The 12,452-nt window shown below is 38.3% G+C and overlaps 1 protein-coding gene across 1 annotated transcript; it reads right to left on the minus strand.

Moving 5' to 3' along the window:
* Positions 1–2,266: 2,266 nt before the first annotated feature.
* LOC103450660 (uncharacterized) lies at positions 2,267–5,846 on the minus strand. The gene is made up of 2 exons (XM_008390026.4): positions 5,413–5,846; positions 2,267–3,683 (listed from the first exon to the last, which is right to left on the minus strand). Exons 1-2 carry the CDS (start codon positions 5,635–5,637, stop codon positions 2,535–2,537), a joined length of 1,374 nt encoding a protein of 457 aa, XP_008388248.3. The 5' UTR covers positions 5,638–5,846; the 3' UTR covers positions 2,267–2,534.
* Between the last annotated feature and the right edge of the window lie 6,606 nt (positions 5,847–12,452).

A 12,452-nucleotide genomic window follows, 5' to 3' on the forward strand; every position in this document is an offset into this window, starting at 1 on the left:
CTGTGCGGGTGGTAAGTGAGCTAAGGAATATACTAGGGAATTATATGATTTTGCAGTTGTACCTCAGTCACTAGATAAATATTACTAAATACATAAATATGCATAACTAAAAAAATATTCATGTTTTGAACTCCAATTTGGAATCAAACAGTAATTTGGGCATATCTAACTACAAATCTACTCTCTCTCTCTCTCTCTCTCTCTTTAGTACATGAATATTTTTACACTAGAGGAGACACTAGGAGAGGGAGAGTTCGGCTAAGCCACACGATATGTAGCCTAATTTGGTATCGAATTCATCATTCACTTCGAACATAAAACTCTCATCTCTCTCTCTCTTCTTAAATTACATTTGTCAATTTTCTTTTCTATTTACTTTAACCACAACTTGAAAACCAATTAAGAAGAGTATTATCTTTACTTTGTATTGTATTCCTAATGAGTAATTGTGAAAGTGTCGTGAATCTTTTATCGTGTTTTAGCCATTAGTTACGTTTGACATGCATATTCAATAGACATTAATGATTGTTTCTTACTAACTTTTTACTTGAAAAAAAAAAAAACTAATAAAAATGGCTTGAAAACTTTGAGTTTTAACGATAAGGACAAAATAAAAAGTAAAGTGAATAGTATCATTGATTGAATTTTTAGTGTAAAAATATGATTTTTCGTTACAGTGAACAGTACCGGTAACTTTTCGTTAAAGTTCTCTAAAAAAAACTCAATCCTGTTGTGGGTCGGGACTTAGACTCCTTTCGGGCTTTGTTATGAATTTAGACTCCTTTCGGGCTTTGTTATGAATTTAGACTCCTTTCGGGCTTTGTTCTGAACAAGGATCAAAATATCGATAATATCGGCAAAATATCTTTTTTTTGATATGACGATATTTTGTGACTTATCCCTTTAAATATCGTGATATGAAACCTAAAAATACTTGAAAATTTCTGAAAGTTCACAATCTTGAGCATAGAGGGATTCGAACCCCTTCCATTTGACTCCTTCAATGCCTTGACCACCATATCACTTATGTTTTTGTGAAAATATGCTAAAATATTTATATATATGGTTTTGTTTTGAATTCTTTTTGCAAGAAACAAATTTGCACATATTCCAAATTTTTTGTGGTATTATATTTTAAATTGTGTCAATTAATTACTTAGTCAATGGCATGTGGTTTTTAATTTTTCTATTTTTTATTTGGTCACTTACATGTAGGGCTGGAAAAAATTCTTGAAAATCCCAAACCAAACTGAAAAAGTCCAAAACCCAAACCAAAAAAATCTCAAACCAAAACCATCCCGAAAAATACCGAAGTATTCGGTTTCCTATTGACTTTTGGGTTTTAGTTCTTGAAAGCCATTGTCATGGTTGCTGACTACTCTTCACAATACACTTACTTTACACATAGAGATGATGAAGATAGTGAAAATTTTGAACCTCATAGGAACTCTATATGTTACTAAGTCACTCATGTATCTTACCATGCAATGTATAAAGTGTAAAATATTGTATAATTCATTATATATAAATGATTATGGTGTGTTTAAACTTCTTTCATTAATTACTACATATTTTCTACACTTACAATATTTGCTAGCTCGCTATATAATCAACTTAAATCAGTTAAATCCATCATGCAATGCATTTCCTTCCAATTTTTTGTGATAAACTAATAGATAATTGACTAAATAAACATCCTGCAAAGTTTCCATAAAAATTTCCAAGTTTTTCTTACAATTTCCGTGGTTTTTATTCAATTTTTATCGATATCGATAATATCCCGATATTTCTATCGAAATTTTCTTGTTTTTGAACTACCGATATTTTCGATATCATCGATATTTTAGACCATGGTTCTGAATGAAATGGGACTCGACTCCTTTCGGGCTTTGTTCTGAATGAAGCTTCTACTATTCTAAATAAAAAGGAAAACATGTCTATTGTACGAAGAACATGTCTCACAAAAATAAAATAAAAGTAACCAACATGTAATTAAAGCGATACTCCTCTTCAGGGCTTTCAAGTACTAGTTGATTAGAAATATAAATTGTCACAAGATTTTTTACAATTTTTTTTTTTTTAACAAACAATAGTATTAATGAGTTAAACTGTTAGTTGTTATGGGAGAGGGGATCGGTAGGAATCAAACTTGTACCAAGGTGGATAAAGATAATTGTTTTCCGCCACTGTGGTAAAACTTCATTTGCTATTTTCTTTGCACTTTGAGAATGATGATTTGGGTGTATAAACAATACGCACTGGAATATACCAAAGAATAATCTTACTAAATGCACTCGAATTGAGAGTGTTTCTGTATAAAGGTAATCGGAAAAAACATTTCCAACCAAACATGAAAGGGTTGCTCAGAGCAATATATTATCACAAGCCAGTAAAATTCCACACAACTAAATAATCTTATTTATAAGACGTCTGAAAAAACGTGGCTTCAAACTGCAGGGCACAGGGATAAGATCCCTTGCATTCAGATACTTGCTACAAGTTTGAGTTTCACTTATTCTAACAGCTCATTCGAATTATCTTCTCAACTTCTCCTTCATCCTGTCAACGGCAGCCCTAAGAGTTCCTTCGTCTTTGCAGAACGTAAACCTTACTAGATTCTTTCCATCTTCCGGGTTTAAGTAAAATACGCTGGTGGGGATTGCCACCACTCCAACTTCCTTAATCAGATACTCGCAAAATGCAACATCATTTTCCAGTCCAAAAGGTGTGTGATCAACAACCACAAAGTAGGTACCACTTGATGGATACACTTTGAAGCCGACAGATTTCAATCCCTCTACCAAAATCGCCTTCTTTGCCTGGTAATCTCTTTTCAGCTCCACAGAGTAGGAGTCGGGAGCTCTGAGAGCGATTGCAGCTGCCCATTGCATTGGAGTGGAGGTCGCAAATGTGAGATAAGAGTGTGCCTGCCGAACTCCCCATGTCAGGTGTGGTGGAGCTATAGCCCAACCGATCTTCCACCCAGTCAATGAGAATGTTTTCCCCAACGAATTCATGGTTACTGTACGCTCATACATTCCAGGAAGAGAGGCCGGTGAAATGTGATCCATTTCAAAAGCCAACTTATCATAAACTTCATCACTGAATACCAACACATCATTTTCGATGCAGAGTGATGCAATCACATCGAGTTCCTCTCGAGTGAACATTTTTCCAGTAGGGTTATGTGGACTATTTAGAAGAATTGCACGAGTATTCTTTGAGATTGTGGACCTGAGCTCATCAATGGGAACAGCAAAATCCGGAGGGCGTAATGTGATACCTTTTACTTTAGCACCAGCCATGGATAGAGTAGCTTCATATGAATCATAGAAAGGAGCAAAGAGGATAACCTCGTCACCAGGATTTATCAACCCCAGCATAGTTGCCGCAATTGCCTCTGTGCACCCAGAGGTGACAGTTATTTCTTTCTCAGGATCCACAACAAATCCAGTATCCTTCTTGAATCGCTCAGCAATGGCATTGTTAAGGTCTGGAACCCCATATCCGCGAGCATATTGATTCTTCCCATCTATAACAGCCTGAATTGCTGCTTCCTTTACAAACTCTGGACCATCAAAGTTGGGGAAGCCTTGCCCAAGGTTTATTGCTCCATGTTTAATTGCAAGATTACTCATTTGCGTAAAGATTGTCGTCTTGAACTTTTCCAAGCGCTTTGCCACCTGACACAAAAAAAAATGCACATACATGAGGAAGATTTCAACTCTGCAACTGCAGATCAATTCAGGGAATAAGCTTTTACACATATAGCTCAATCATAGACGGTATCTTATGCACAAACCACATAAAAAATTCACATGTTATAAGTCATGACCACCGCCTATATTTCATCTCAATTAGATATCACTATCCCATGACATTGTCGTCTATGACCCCCAAGTCAAATAATTTGGCACAAGAAGCATGCCTAAAGCTTTTGGAAGCAAGCATGCAGTGATATAGAGATAGAAAAAGTAGGACTGAATAAGTTGTATGATGCAAGGTTTAAGTCTTTATACATGAAACCGAGGTACAGAAGGCTGGAATTGAAAACGAAGAAGGGATACCAATAAGAAGAAACAAAAGAAGATAAAAATACGAAGTTACAAATTAACAAATTAGGAGGCAAAAAACTTCAACCTTTAATATCAGAGCAGCTGTATTAGAATATAGCTGGGAAATCCAGAATTAACTGCCCCATAACTGTAATTAGGGGTCACTAGTAGTCATTTTGTAATTTTCATCATAACTTATTGTTTTGTTTTACTATCACCACCACTGTTTTCACTTGGTTTTCTTACTCAATACATATTTGACCTTACAGTTGCAAAAAAATGAGAAAGAACAAGATTAAGGCCGGCAATGCTTTGTGGCACGGAATGTTGCGCGTGCAAGCATCAACACATGTAGAAAATGAGCATAGCGGAGATGAGAATGCTTCATTGGATATGTGCGCACCAGAGAAAGGACATGATTAAGAATGAATGAGAGGTAAAGTAGGAGTGGCCACAATTGAAGATAAGAGGAGAGAAAATAAGTTATGGTGGTTTTGACATGTGAAATGAAGATCTACAGATGTTCCGGTTACAAATTCAATTGTGAGATAGACGTTCAGGGCAAAAGGAGTAGAGGAAGACCTACGAAGACTTGGGAAAGAGACTTTAAGAAAAGATATGGAGTACTTTGAACTAACGGAATACTTGGTGCAAAGCCGAGCACAGTGACGTCTAGAATTCATACAGCCAACCCCACTCAGTGGGGTAAAGTTTTGTTGTTGTTGTTGTTGTTGTATTTGACCTTATAGTTGGCAGAACAGGCAACTCCTTCACTTGATGTTAAAATATGAATCTTTGGACTTTGTGGCACTAAATTTAGACATCTAATAACCCCATTATCCAATGATAAACCTATATTTAATTATACAAGTGCATTATCTAATTAAATTGTTAATTACATTATGTTCTTGCTTCAGCAGGATTTAAGTTGCGTAACATGATGGATTGCAGTCAATTTTTTACAATTTGCAGTACATCGGCTAAAGCTTCACAATCATTCTACAAGTTAAAAGTAAATTGTAAACAAAGATTCTAACCTTACCTGAATAATTAATCCTGCTGCGGATCATAAGAAAATCAAAGAGCCCCAAAATCCAAATAACAAAAATGAAGTTTTTTTACCATTTTTAAGTTAGCAAGTAACAAAAAAAAAAAGGTCGTACGAGTGCACAAGGCTCCCGCTTTACGCATGGTCTGAGAGGTGAATGTCGGCTAGCCTTACCCTCATTTATGAAGAGGCTGCTCCCAGGTCTCGAATCCGAGACCTACCGCTCATGGGCCCAAAATTCCAATTCGATTCAAACCACAAACTAAAACAAATCTCCATGAAATAGGAGCAATGACAAGTGCGCAATACCTGTAAAGGCTGCTGGGTCTTCTGGGTCGACTCGGTTTGACCTGAAACGACATCGTTTTGAGTGGGAACGGCGGACATGGCGGCTGAGAAAGATGGGCAAGGAGCGGAGGATGGTCTTCCGGTCCTGATAAAGTTAAAATCTGCACAGAAATGCTTGGAAAAGTTGAGGAATGTGGAAGGGCCGAGGCGCATCTCATGGGATGGCCAGGTGAATTTATTCTGCATTACAAAATGCCTCAATGGCAACCAAAAGGAAAGTGAAGAGTCGGAAATTCGGAATCTGGACTTGGGAATCTGCTCGGTTAGGCAGCCCTTAGCCGGACGACTATTTTTGTTGGAGAATATTTTTAAGTTTTGTGGGAATATGGTTTTCAAGGGTGGCCCAAACCAAAAACTATAAGGGCACTTCCAGCGTGCTCTTTAGCCTGGTGGACAGGACATTTGGAACGCAATCCCCTCCCAAACTAGCTCCAGCCCATTTGGGTAGTTGTGCTAAGGGGGAGCCCGTGGGAGTCTAAGGCCCAAGTGCTTGAGGGAGAGTGATACAGGGCTGACATCAGCCACATTATAAATTTTTTTTACGTCAGTTGCGTGTGTGGGGGCGTTTCTCGAGTAGATTTTCAGACGATGGGGTTGATAACTCATATATTTCATGGATTATACCATCCATTTCTAACCTCTTTGTGATGTTTTTGAGTTAAATTGGTTGCATTTTATCTTATTTTGTGTTAATGTGCAGTTACATGTACTTTAGGATCAATTTGATGGCAAAAGAAGTGAAAACGTGCCATTTTTGGAGCTAACCCTTATTCAAACGTGGAAAGAAGTTTAGTGGTATGTTTTGAAGCCCAAATAAAGAATCCAAGATGAATCTGGCTTGTTAGAAGACCAGGAACAAAATGGGAAAGGAATTGGGATATCTAGCCTGATTTGGAGGTGCCAAATAAGGCAAAAACGTGCAAAATAAAGGCTAAGTTGTTGAGATCACTTTGGAATATCTTGTAGCCCTATTTAGCATATAAATACTAGGGTTTCATATCACTTTTATACAAGCCCCCCTTGGGGTCGCCCAGAGCTCTCTCTCTTCTCCTTCTTTGGCCTTTCTTTTAGAAACAAAACCCTATTTTCCTTCGCCATCTGCTGCCACCGAGGAAACCACGCAGACGCGCTGTTCTTGGAGAAGTTCAACATCAGAATTGCTTCAAAGGGGTTTCTTCTATGAATTTAATTTCACTCATGTTGTTCTTGATATTTATATGTTTTGTAAACATGTTGTGTAATTAAGTTCATAGTTGGGGATTTCGATGTAGCCTTGCAAAACTATTCTATGTTATTAAGTTAAAGTATTTGATTCATCAATCTGTTTTCTTGTTTCATTCACTGATTTTATAGTTCAATTTGTTTGTTTATCTTAAAGTTTGATCACCATTATACAGATTATTTGATCAAGGTTATAGTACACATCATGCTTAATCTTGGTAGACATGTGAATGAATGAAGAAACTGCTATGCATACATCCTGCGATGTGATTTCTTTGGTTCTTTGAAGTTATCTTGTTTTTAATGGATTCTTATTTGGTAATCTAAGTTGAACATCACAACTAGGTTGCAGATTATGAGTACTTGATTACAACCACATATCAAATGGATGATCATAAATGAGTAAAACGAACCCTAGTTGCAGATTGGAGAGTTGAATGTGTTTTGACTTAATTTTTATGGAATTGGCTTGAGATGGTGAAATTAGTATCCCTAGTTCCATTCCCATCATTTCTGAATCATTCTATTATTCATATTCACATTCTCTTGCATTTTAAGTTACTTTACTTCTCAAATCAAAATCCAAACTCAATTTGTTAGGTTCATTGTTTAGTTAGGGTTCACATAAAGCTAGTAATTTGTAAAGGTCTAATCAGCCCTTGTGGTTCGACACCCTTACTTGTGCTATTATACTATCCTTATATTTGCACTTGAAAGGAACACAAGGCTTGCGTGTTAGCCCCACTCAGTCACTTTTAATTTGGACCGTTTGATTTCCAAATCAATGATCCAATTTTTCGGCTTTAAATTTTTTATAGCAAAAGAAAAAAAATCTGAAATGTTTGGGTGGGCCATGTGTCTCATTCTGGATTGTTGGATTTCGAATTTTTTGTAATCAGACGGTCTAGATTAATTAAGTTAATATTTTTTTTAAAACTAATTAAAATTTTGAAAAATAAAAAAAAAACTATAGTTTTTTTTAAATTTTTTTTATTTTTATAAACACCTTACCATTTTCTCCCACCTTACACCACATTTCAATATTTTCAACGATTCTAAATAGGTAAGGACATGTCGCGCGATGGAATTAGTTAAAAATCTTATCGAAATCTATTCACAAAAATTGTATTTTCAGATAATGACATGTGGCGTGACAAGATCGGTTAAAAATCTTATTCGAAATTTAAATTTAAATTATTTTTTATTATTTTATAAAATAAAAAATACTAATATTTTATTGCCTATTGCCATGACTGTTCATTAAAAACAATTACTATTTACTGGAAGGGATTCAATTACCAATTGCCATGGTGAGCCTTCCTACACTGGAAGTGCTCTAAGTTAGTGGGCCCTTGTGAATTTTATTAGGTTGGCATGGATCATGTTGCTATAAATTAATAACCAAATATCGAGGTTTGCTACGAATCCAAGAGTTTTTAGAGCATTTCCAAGTTAGACGTTAAATTCGAAACATCAAATTTCAATTTGATAGATGACTTGTGTCACATCCCGGCCTGGGCTCCCACCACATCCCGGGCTCGATTCCACCGTAGCACGATATTGTCCGCTTTAGGCCTCGACCACGCCCTCATGGTTTTGTTTCTGGAAACTCACACGAGAACTTCCTAGTGGGTCACCTATCATGGGATTGCTCTCACGTGAACTCGCTTAACTTCGGAGTTCCGATGGAAGCCGAAGCCAATGAGCTCCTAAAAAGCCTCGTGCTAGGTAGAGATGAGAATATACATATAAGGCTTACAAGATTCACTCTCCTGGGCGATGTGGTATGTTATAATCCACCCTCCTTAAGGGCCCGACATCCTTGTCGGCACACTTCGGGCCAAGATGTGGAAGTTCATTGGCTTCGGCTTCCAGTGAAACTCCGAAGTTAAGCGAGTACGAGCGAGAGCAATCCCATAATGGGTGATCCACTAGGAAGTTCTCGTGCTCGGTAGAGATAGGAATATATATATATATATATATATATATATATATATATATATAAGGCTTACAAGATCCACTCCCCTGAATGATGTGGGATGTTACAATCCACCCCTCTTAGGGGCCTGACGTCCTCGTCGGCACACTTCCAACCATGAATTGGCTCTGATACCAAATTGTCACATCCTCGCTTGGGCCCCAACCACATCCCGGGCTTGATTCCACCGTAGCACGATATTGCCCGCTTTGGGCTCCGACCACGCCCTCACGGTTTTGTTTCTAGAAACTCATACGAGAACTTCCCAGTGGGTCACCCATCATGGGATTGCTCCCGTGCGAACTCGCTTAACTTCGGAGTTCCGATGGAAGTCGAAGCTAGTGAGCTCCCAAAACGCCTCATGTTAGGTAGAGATGAGAATATACATATAAGGCTTATAGGATCCAATCCCCTAGGCGATGTGGGATGTTACAATCTACCCCCTTTAGGAGCTCTACGTCCTCGTTGACACACTCCGGGCCAGAATGTTAGAGCTCACTGGCTTCGGCTTCTACGGAACTTCGAAGTTAAGCGAGTTCGCACGAGAGTAATCCCATGATGGGCGACTCACTGGGAAGTTCTCGTGCTAGGTAGAGATGGGAATATACATATAAGGCTTATAGGGTCCACTCCCCTAAATGATGTGGGATGTTACAATCCACCCCCCTTAGGGGTCCGACGTCCTCGTCAGCATACTTCCGGCCAAGGATTGGCTCTAATACCAAATTGTCACATCCCCGCCTGGGCCTTCACCACATCCCGGGCTCGATTCCACCATAGCACGATATTGTTCATTTTGGGCCTTGACCACGCCCTCACGGTTTTGTTTCTAGAAGCTCACATGAGAACTTCCTAGTGGGTCACCCATCATGGGATTGCTTTCGCGCGAACTTGCTTAACTTCGGAGTTCCGATGGAAGCCAAAGCTAGTGAGCTCCCAAAAGGCCTCGTGCTAGGTAGAGATAAGAATATACATATAAGGCTTACAGGATCCACTCCCCTGGGCGATGTGGGATGTTACAATCCACCCCCCTTAGGGGCCCGACGTCCTCGTTGGCACACTTCGGGCCAGGATGTGAGAGCTCACTGGCTTCGGCTTCCATCGGAACTCCGAAGTTAAGCGAGTTCGCGCGAGAGCAATCCTATGATGGGTGACCCACTGGGAAGTTCTCGTGTTAGGTAGAGATGAGAATATACATATAAGGCTTACATGATTTACTCCCCTAGGCGATGTGGGATGTTACAATCCACCCCCCTTAGGGGCCCGACGTCCTCGTCAGCACACTTCTAGCTAGGGATTGGCTCTGATACCAAATTGTCACATCCCGGCCTAGGACCCCACCACATCCCCGGCTCGATTCCACCGTAGCACGATATTGTCCGCTTTGGGCCCCGACCACGCCCTCACGGTTTTGTTTCTGGAAATTCACGCGAGAACTTCCCAGTGGTTCACCCATCAAGGGATTGCTCTCGCGCGAACTCGCTTAACTTCGGAGTTCCGATGGAAGCCGAAGTTAGTGAGCTCCAAAAGGCCTCGTGCTAGTTAGAGATGAGAATATACATATACGGCTTACAGGATCCACTCCCTTGGGCGATGTGGGATGTTACAATCCACCTCCTTAGGGGCCTGACATCTTCGTCGGCACACTTCCGACTAGGGATTGGCTCTGATACCAAATTGTCACATCCCCGCCTGGGCCCCCACCATATCTCGGGCTCGATTCCACCGTAGCACGATATTGTCCGCTTTGGGCCCCGACCATGTCTTCATGGTTTTGTTTCTGGAAATTCACATGAGAACTTCCTAGTGGGTCACCTATCATGGGATTGTTCTTGCGCGAACTCGCTTAACTTCGGAGTTAAGATGGAAGCCGAAGCAGTGAGCTCCCAAAAGGCCTCGTGGTAGGTAGAGATGAGAATATACATATAAGACTTACATGATTCACTGTCCTGGGCGATGTGAGATGTTACAACTTGACAATTTAATATATTGTTAATATTTCACTTCCACCCGATATGCCAAAATGTATTGCTTCATTTATGTTTTGTTTTAAACAAAAATAATAAAAGTTGAGTTGTTATTGGTTTAAAAATAATAAAATAATACTTAAATATGCTAGCATTTAAGTTAAGCCAAGTGGAATGCCTTTGGTAATAGCAAAAACCATATTTGAAGGCAACGTCAATTTTGATATCTCTTGGTCCATGTTAGCTTAGCATTCTTTTCCACGTCAGCTTTCATATCTCGGTTGGAGTAAATGGTATGTCATTTGTTACCGTTATATGCCTATATGACATTTTTGACATTTCACTTAGAGATGGTCTTAGCGTGCTTCTTTCAGTTTCATTATTTTTAATTCTATTCAAAGGAAAATTTTAAGGGCTCATTTAGTAATTAGTAATAGAAATGAAAAGAAAGAAAATCTAATTGATTTAGAACTTCGTTTGCGTTTTTTTGCACGTAAAAAATCAAAATCCGCAATGAGATGCTTTCAAATCGTGAAAGGAATACCACAAATTCAAGAATTTGATTAACATGGGTAGACCTAGCATTCGTGTCGCTTTCGTGACATACCTGATATCTTAACTGGTCGTGTCGTGTAACACCCGTTAATGTAAAAGGGTAATTTGACCAATCCGAAATTGTCCCGTTAATGTTATCAGGTAATATGACCCAACCCGTTAAAGAAATTATATTTTAAATCAATAAATAATGAAAATGAAAAACATAATTGGACAAAAAAAAAAGTGAAAAACATAATACTAAATTAGTATATGCACACTATATTGTCATATAAATATTAGTTCAAAACATTAAAAAAAAACATTTGTCTTTCAAGTATTACATACCCAAAATAAGAGCCTAATGGAAACATTAGTACATTACTACAAAATACCAAATGTTCAAGGATATGCAAAATGAAGGGAATTGTGTTTCATGATTTTTGGAGGGTTTTAAAAATCTAAACAACCATGTAGTCTAAGTGTATAGGATGCAATCACGAGCGTTTATATGTGATTTCACATGTTTCAGACTTGTACATTAATAATTATGAATTTTAATTATTTTGAACTCCCTTAAATATAATATTCACGAGAGTTTGTGTGGTTTTAAAAGTTCAAACGATGATGTACCCATCCTCAAAGCGTAGATGATGCGATTACGAGCGTTTGCATATTCTTTCACATTTTTTGGTACTTATAAATTAATTTTTATAATTTTTTTAATGTGTTTGGTATTTTTAAATTACTTATATTTTTATTTTTAATGTGTTTTATAATATTTTAATCTCACTCTTTGCCTATAGTATACTATAAAAATAAATAAATAAAACTTAAATTTTTCAAATTTATATAGAATAATAATAATACAAGAATACATATTTAATATAATACACGCACACACACACGCACACACACACACACACACACACACACACACACACAAACACACACACACACACTCACTCACTGTGACAACCCATCCCTAATTTTACAACAACAACAACAAAGCCTTTTCCCACTAAGTGGGGTCGGCTATATGAATCCTAGAACGCCATTGCGCTCGGTTTTGTGTCATGTCCTCCGTTAGATCCAAGTACTCGAAGTCTTTTCTTAGAGTCTCTTCCAAAGTTTTCCTAGGTCTTCCTCTACCCCTTCGGCCCTGAACCTCTGTCCCGTAGTCACATCTTCGAACCGGAGCGTCAGTCGGCCTTCTTTGCCCATGTCCAAATCACCGGAACCGATTTTCTCTCATCTTTCCTTCAATTTCGGCTACTCCTACTTTACCTCGGATATCCTCA

This window comes from Malus domestica, chromosome 08 (genome assembly GCF_042453785.1).
Source record: "Malus domestica chromosome 08, GDT2T_hap1".
In the NCBI taxonomy this organism is placed as follows: Eukaryota; Viridiplantae; Streptophyta; class Magnoliopsida; order Rosales; family Rosaceae; genus Malus; species Malus domestica.

Excerpts from the sequence above, each read along its gene's own strand:
- LOC103450660 (XM_008390026.4), bottom strand. The coding sequence starts at position 5,637 with ATGCAGAATAAATTCACCTGGCCATCCCATGAGATGCGCCTCGGCCCT. Across the intron at positions 3,684-5,412 it reads AGACCCAGCAGCCTTTACAG|GTGGCAAAGCGCTTGGAAAA; the intron begins GTATTGCGCACT and ends TTTTTGTGTCAG.